We start from the raw sequence: 7,244 nt of genomic DNA, 5'->3' as shown, positions 1-7,244 counted from the left end.
CCTCCTGTTGTGCTCAGGTCAAGGAAGGAAGGAAGGAAGGAACAAAATCAGAAGGAACGAAGGAAGGGAGGAAAGAGGAAGGAAGGGAGGAAAGGAGGAAAGAAGGAGGGGAGGAAGGAAGGAAGGAAGGAGGAAAAGAGGGAGGAAGGAAGGAAGGAAGGAAGGAAGGAGGGAGGAAAAGAGGGAGTAAGGAAGGAAGGGAGGAAAAGAGGAAGGAAGGAAGGAAGGGAGGAAGGGAGGAAAAGAGGGAGGAAGAGAGGAAGGGAGGGAGGAAGGAAGGGAGGGAGGAAAAGAGGGAGGAAGGAAGGAAGGAAGGGAGGAAAAGAGGGAGGAAGGAAGGGAGGGAGGAAGGGAGGAAAAGAGGAAGGAAGGGAGGAAAAGAGGGAGGAAGGAGGGAGGAAAAGAGGGAGGAAGGAAGGGAGGAAAGAGGGAGTAGTGCAGTAGTCCAGTGGTGTCTAGTAGAAACATTCAATATATGACTCACTATAACATGTATGTACTTTGACTTTCCTCCCTTCCTTCATCCCCCTTTCTTCCCTTCCTCCCTCCTTCTCTCTTTCTTTCCTTCCTCTCTCTTTCTTCCTTCCTCCTCCTTCTCTCTTTCTTTCCTTCCTCTCTCTTTCTTCCCTTCCTCCCTCCTTCTCTCTTTCTTTCCTTCCTCTCTTTCCTCCCTTCCTTGATCCCTTTCTTCCTTCCTCTCTCCTCCCTTCCTTGATCCCCTTTCTTCCTTCCTTCTGTCCTTCCTTCCTTCCTTCCTCCCTCCTCCTCTCTTTTTTTCCTTCCTCTCTCTTTCCTCCCTTCTCTTTCTTTCCTCCACCCTACCTTCCTCCCTTCCTTCTTTCCTCTGTTCTTCTTCCCTTCCTTCCTCTCTTCCTCTTTCCCTTTCTCCCTCCTTCCTTATTTCCTTCTTTCTTCCGTCCTTCCTTCCTTGCTCCTTTCTTCCTTCCCTTTCCTTCCTTTCTTCTTTCCTCCCTCCTCTTACCTTCCTTCCTCCTTTCCTTGCTTCTTTCCTTTCCTTCCTTCCTCTCTTCTCTCTTTCTTTCCTCCCCCTCCCTTCCTTCTTTCCTCTGTCCTTCTTTACTCCCTCCCTCCTACCTTCCTTCCTTCCTCCCTCCTTTCCTTCCTTCTTATTATAATTTATATTTAAGTATTATAAAGTAAAGGAATCTAAAATTAAACATATCAGAAGTTTTACAGACTAAATGCATTTTTAACTGCTTTTATTATTATAAATGTATTTTTTCTTTCAGTAGTTACCACTCCTGTTAATGTTTTATTACTTTAATTGACATATATGGTGAACACAATATATGAAGGAAGGAAGGAAGGAAGAAGGGAGAAAGGAGGGAGGAAAGAAAGAGAGAAGGAGGTAAGGAAGGAAAGGAAGGAGGGAGGGAGGAAGGAAGGAGGGAAGGGAAGGAAGAAGGAAGGAAAGGAGGGAGGGAGGAAATAAGGAAGGAGGGAGGAAAGAAAGAGTGAAGGAGGTATGGTAGGAAAGGAGGGAGGGAGGTAGGAAGGAAAGAAGGAAGGAGGGAAAGAAGAAAGAAGCAAAGGAGGGAAGGAAGGAAGGAAGGAGGAAATGCATTTTTTACTGCTTTTATTATTATAATTGTATTTTTTCTTTTCTTCTTTCTTCCATCCGTCCTTCCTTCTTTCCTTTCCTTCTTTCCTTTCCTTCTTTCCTTTCCTTCCTCCCTCCCTCCCTCCTATGGTGAACACAATATAAGAAGCAGTTATTTTGGGGAAAGTCTTCATGGCCTCTAAATGTGAGTTTGGAGCATCGACTGTGCTCGCTGCCATCTAGTGGTCACAGGGAGCAACTGCATGGCGCCAGAGCACTGCTGTAAACTCTGAGTTCACCTCTCTCTCTTCCCTCCCTTCTTTCATCCCCCTTTCTTTCTTCCTTCCTCCTGTCCTCCCTTCCCCCTTCTCTCTTTCTTTCCTTCCTCTCTCTTTCCTCCCTTCCTTCATCCCCCTTTCTTCCTTCCTCCTGTCCTCCCTTCCCCCTTCTCTCTTTCTTTCCTTCCTCTCTCTTTCTCCCTTCCTCCTTCTCTCTTTCTTTCCTTCCTTCATCCCCCTTTCTTCCTTCCTCTCTCTTTCCTCCCTTCCTCCGTCTCTCTTTCTTTCCTTCCTCTCTCTTTCCTCCCTTCCTCCTTCTCTCTTTCTTTCCTTCCTCTCTCTTTCCTCCCTTCCTTCATCCCCCTTTCTTCCTTCCTCCTGTTCCTCCCTCCCCCCTTCTCTCTTTCTATCCTTCCTCTCTCTTTCTTCCTCCGTCCTTCTCTCTTTCTTTCCTTCCTCTCTCTTTCCTCCCTTCCTCCTTCTCTCTTTCTTTCCTTCCTCTCTCTTTCCTCCCTTCCTTCATCCCCCTTTCTTCCTTCCTCCTGTCCTCCCTCCCCCCTTCTCTCTTTCTTTCCTTCCTCTCTCTTTCCCTCCCTTCCTCCTTCTCTCTTTCTTTCCTTCCTTCATCCCCCTTTCTTCCTTCCTCCTGTCCTCCCCCCCCTCTTCCTCTCTTTCTTTCCTTCCTCTCTCTTTCTTCCCTCCCTCCTTCTCTCTTTCTTTCCTTCCTCTCTCTTTCTTCCCTTCCTCCTTCTCTCTTTCTTTCCTTCCTCTTTCTTTCCTTCCTCCCTCCTTCTCTCTTTCTTTCCTTTCTCTCTCTTTCCTCCCTTCCTCCTTCTCTTTCTTTCGTTCCTCTCTCTTTCCTCCCTTCCTTCATCCCCTTTCTTCCTTCCGTCTGTCCTTCCTTCCTTCCTCCCTCCTTCTCTCTTTCTTTCCTTCCTCTCTCTTTCTTCCCTTCCTCCTTCTCTCTTTCTTTCCTTCCTCTCTCTTTCTTCCCTTCCTCCTTCTCTCTTTCTTTCCTTCCTCTCTCTTTCTTCCCTTCCTCCTTCTCTCTTTCTTTCCTTCCTCTCTTTCCTCCCTTCCTTCATCCTCCTTTCTTCCTTCCTTCTGTCCTTCCTTCCTTCCTCCCTCCTTCCTTCCTTCTCTCTTTCTTCCCTCCACCCTACCTTCCCTCCCTTCCTTCTTTCCTCTGTTCTTCTTCCCTTCCTTCCTCTCTTCCTCTTGACTCAACTATAAAATGTATTTTTAATTTGAACAACAAAACAAATTGTCCTTTTCATAAAAACAAAAATCTAATAAATACCCCAAAAAAAAACAACTTATTTTTCATTTTAACATAAATTCAAAATAAAATATAAAATATATAAATATAATATTTATATAAAACAAAATACATTTACAACTCCTGCAAATAATCCAAAACAAGTATCGACACTTTTCTTTTAAGATGCAGGAAGTATTTCCTTCCTCCCTCCTTTCCTTCTCCCTTTCTTTCCTTCCTCCATCCCCCTTTCTTCCTCCTGTCCTTCCTTCCTCTCTCCCTCCTTCTCTTTTTTTCCTTCCTTCCTTCCCCCCACCTTTCTTTCCTTATTTCCTTCCTTCCTCCCCTCCTTTCCTTCCTTCCCCCACCTTTCTTTCCTTATTTCCTTCCTTCATTCCTTCCCCCACCTTTCTTTCCTTATTTCCTTCTTTCCTTCCCCCCACCTTTTTTCCTTATTTCCTTCCTTCCTTCCCCCACCTTTCCTTCCTTCCTTCCTTCCTTCCTTCCGTCCTTCCTTCCTTCCTCCTTTCCCTCCTTCCTTCCTCCCTCCTTTCCTTCCTTCCTTCTCCCCTCCTTTCCCTCCTTCCTTCCTTCCTTCCTCCTTTCCTTCCTTCCTTCCTTCCCCCCTCCTTTCTTTCCCTTATTTCCTTCCTTCCTCCCTCCTTCCTTCCTTCCTTGACTCGAGGACAGGAGTGTGTGTTTTTACTACTCTGCCACATGTTGATCAGAGCGGACAGACAGGAAGTCATGTTGTGCTTCCTGTGAGACAGACAGGAAGTCATGTTGTGCTTCCTGTGAGACAGACAGGAAGTCATGTTGTGCTTCCTGTGAACAGACAGGAAGTCATGTTGTGCTTCCTGTGAGACAGACAGGAAGTCATGTTGTGCTTCCTGTGAGACAGACAGGAAGTCATGTTGTGCTTCCTGCGGACAGACAGGAAGTCATGTTGTGCTTCCTGCGGACAGACAGGAAGTCATGTTGTGCTTCCTGTGCCCCGTGTCCAGGTGAAGGAGGTGGATCAGAGCGGCTCCTGGTTCGAAGACGGGATGAAGCTGGAGGCCATCGACCCGCTCAACCTGTCGGCCATCTGTGTGGCCACCGTCAGGAAGGTGAGGACAGCCCGACAGCCAATCATATCGAAGCAAAACATGTGACATCATAGACACCAGGGTGCTCCAGCAATAACCTCAACCAGACGTTCCCTCTATTAGTTTAACCCTCCTGTTGTCCTCGAGTCAAGGAAGGAAGGGAGGAAGGGAGGAAAGGAGGAAGGAAAGGAGGGAAGGGAGGAAGGGAGGAAAGGAGGAAGGAAGGAGGGAAGGAAAAAGGAAGGAAGGAGGGAAGGAAAAAGGAAGGAAAGGAGGAAGGAAGGAAGAAGGAAGGAAAGGAGGGAGGAAAGAAAGAGAGAAGGAGGAAGGAAGAAGGAACGAAAGAAGGGAGGAAAGAAAGAGAGAAGGAGGAGGAAGGAAAGAAGGAAGGAGGGAAGGAAGAAAGAGCGAAGGAGGTAAGGACGGAAAGGAGAGAGGGAGGAAGGAAAGAAGGAAGGAAAGGAGGGAGGACTGAGGAAGGACAGGAGGGAGGAAATAAGGAAGGAGGGAGGAAAGAAAGAGAAGGAGGAAAGGAGGGAGGGAGGAAGGAAAGAAGGAAGGAAGAAGGAAGGAAAGAAGGGAAGAAAGAAAGAGAGAAGGAGGTAAGGAAGGAAAGGAGAGAGGGAGGTAGGAAGGAAAGAAGGAAGGAGGGAAGGAAAGGAGGGAGGAAGGAACAAGGAAGGAAGGAGAGACGGAAGGAAGAAGGAAGGAAAGGAGGCAGGAAAGAAAAAGAATGAGGTAAGGAAGGAAAGGAGGGAGGGAGGAAGGAAAGAAGGAAGGAAGAAGGAAGGAAAGGAGGGAGGACATAAGGAACGAGGGAGGAAAGAAAGAGCGAAGGAGGTAAGGAAGGAAAGGAGGGAGGGAGGGAAGGAAGAAGGAAGAAAGGATAGAAGGAAAAGAGGGAGGTAGGAAGGAGGGAAGGAAAGGAGGGAGGAAGGAACAAGAAGGAAGGAGAGAGGGAAGGAAGAAGGAAGGAAAGGAGGCAGGAAAGAAAGAGAAGGAGGTAAGGAAGGAAAGGAGGGAGGGAGGGAGGAAGGAAAGAAGGAAGGAAAGGAGGGAGGACATAAGGAATGAGGGAGGAAAGAAAGAGCGAAGGAGGTAAGGAAGGAAAGGAGGAGGAGGAAGGAAGGTGGGAGGGAAGGAAGAAGGAAGAAAGGATAGAAGGAAAAGAGGAGAGTAGGAAGGGAGGAGGGAAGGAAAGGAGGGAGGAAGGAACAAGGAAGGAAGGAGAGAGGGAAGGAAGAAGGAAGGAAAGGAGGCAGGAAAGAAAGAGAAGGAGGTAAGGAAGGAAAGGAGGGAGGGAGGGAGGAAGGAAAGAAGGAAGGAAAGGAGGGAGGGAGGGAGGAAGGAAAGAAGGAAGGAAAGGAGGGAGGACATAAGGAATGAGGGAGGAAAGAAAGAGCGAAGGAGGTAAGGAAGGAAAGGAGGGAGGACATAAGGAATGAGGGAGGAAGGAAGAAGGAAGAAAGGATAGAAGGAAAAGAGGGAGGTAGGAAGGGAGGAGGGAAGGAAAGGAGGGAGGAAGGAACAAGGAAGGAAGGAGAGAGGGAAGGAAGAAGGAAGGAAAGGAGGCAGGAAAGAAAGAGAAGGAGGTAAGGAAGGAAAGGAGGGAGGGAGGGAGGAAGGAAAGAAGGAAGGAAAGGAGGGAGGGAGGGAGGAAGGAAAGAAGGAAGGAAAGGAGGGAGGGAGGGAGGAAGGAAAGAAGGAAGGAAAGGAGGGAGGACATAAGGAATGAGGGAGGAAAGAAAGAGCGAAGGAGGTAAGGAAGGAAAGGAGGGAGGGAGGAAGGAAGGTGGGAGGGAAGGAAGGAAGGAGGGAAGGAAGAAGGAAGAAAGGATAGAAGGAAAAGAGGGAGGTAGGAAGGAAAGAAGGAAGGAGGGAAGGAAAGGTAACACAATTCATGAAGCTTATTTAGAGTTTTTCGCCATTTGACAAAAAATTAGTGAAAAAAATAAAATGAAAATGTTATTTCTGACATTTTTGTATGACGCCACTCCTAACCCCTCCTCCCTCCTCCCTCCTCCCTCCTCCTCCCTCCTCCCCCCCCCCCCAGGTCCTGGCAGACGGGTATCTGATGATCGGTATCGATGGGTCGGAGGCGGCTGACGGTTCCGACTGGTTCTGCTATCACTCCACCTCTCCCTCCATCTTCCCCGTCGGCTTCTGTGAGATCAACAACATCGAGCTGACTCCGCCCAGAGGTAGGAAGGGAGGAAAGGAGGTAAGGAAGGAAAGGAGGGAGGGAGGAAGGAAAGAAGGAAGGAAAGGGAGGGAGGAAAGAAGGAAGGAAAGGGAGGGAGGAAAGAAGGAAGGAAGGAAAGGAGGGAGGGAGGAAAGAATGAAGGAAAGGAGGGAGGAAGGAAAGAAGGAAGGAAAGGAGGAAGGAAGGAAGAAGGAAAGGAGGGAGGAGGTAGGAAGGAAAGAGGAAGGAGGTAAGGAAAGGAGGGAGGAAGTAGGAAGAAAAGAAGGAAGGAAGGAAGAAGGAAGGAAGGAAGGAGGGAGGAAAGAAAGAGCGAAGGAAGAAGAAAGGAAAGGAGGAAGGAAAGGAGGGAGGAAATAAGGAAGGAGGGAGGAAAGAAAGAGCGAAGGAGGTAAGGAAGGAAAGGAGGGAGAAGGAAGAAGTAAAGGGAGGGAGGAAAGAAAGAGCGAAGGAGGTAAGGAAGGAAAGGAGGGAGGGAGGAAGGAAAGAAGGAAGGAATGGAGGGAGGGAGGAAGGAAAGAAGGAAGGAAAGGAGGGAGGAAGGAAGGAAGGAAAGAAGGAAGGAAAGGAGGGAGGAAAGAAGGAAGGAAGGAAAGGAGGGAGGAAGGAAAGAAGGAAGGAAAGGAGGGAGGAAGGAAAGGAGGAAGGAGGAAGAAGTAAAGGAGGAGGAAAGAAAGGAGGGAGGGAGGTAGGAAGGAAAGAAGGAAGGAGGGAAGGAAGAAGGAAAGGAGGAGGAAAGGAGGGAGGAAAGAAAGAGCGAAGGAGGGAGGAAGGAAAGGAGGGAGGAAGGAAGAAGGAAGGGAAGGAGGAAGGAAAGAAGGAAGGGAAGGAGGGAGGAAGGAAGAAGGAAAGGAGGGAG

At 48.4% G+C, this 7,244-nt stretch overlaps 1 protein-coding gene across 1 annotated transcript in view; it reads left to right on the top strand.

The window, feature by feature from the left end:
- Window positions 1–7,244, top strand: part of LOC128378404 (MBT domain-containing protein 1-like) — a 33,622-nt gene that overhangs the window by 19,943 nt on the left and 6,435 nt on the right. The window contains exons 12-13 of the mRNA XM_053337909.1: window positions 4,102–4,206; window positions 6,239–6,386. Of these exons, the coding sequence (XP_053193884.1) occupies window positions 4,102–4,206; window positions 6,239–6,386 (253 nt within the window). The remainder of the gene's footprint in view (window positions 1–4,101; window positions 4,207–6,238; window positions 6,387–7,244) is intronic.

The sequence above is a fragment of the Scomber japonicus genome, chromosome 18 (genome assembly GCF_027409825.1).
Source record: "Scomber japonicus isolate fScoJap1 chromosome 18, fScoJap1.pri, whole genome shotgun sequence".
NCBI classification, from domain to species: Eukaryota; Metazoa; Chordata; class Actinopteri; order Scombriformes; family Scombridae; genus Scomber; species Scomber japonicus.
This window is presented reverse-complemented; position numbering and strand designations above follow the sequence as displayed.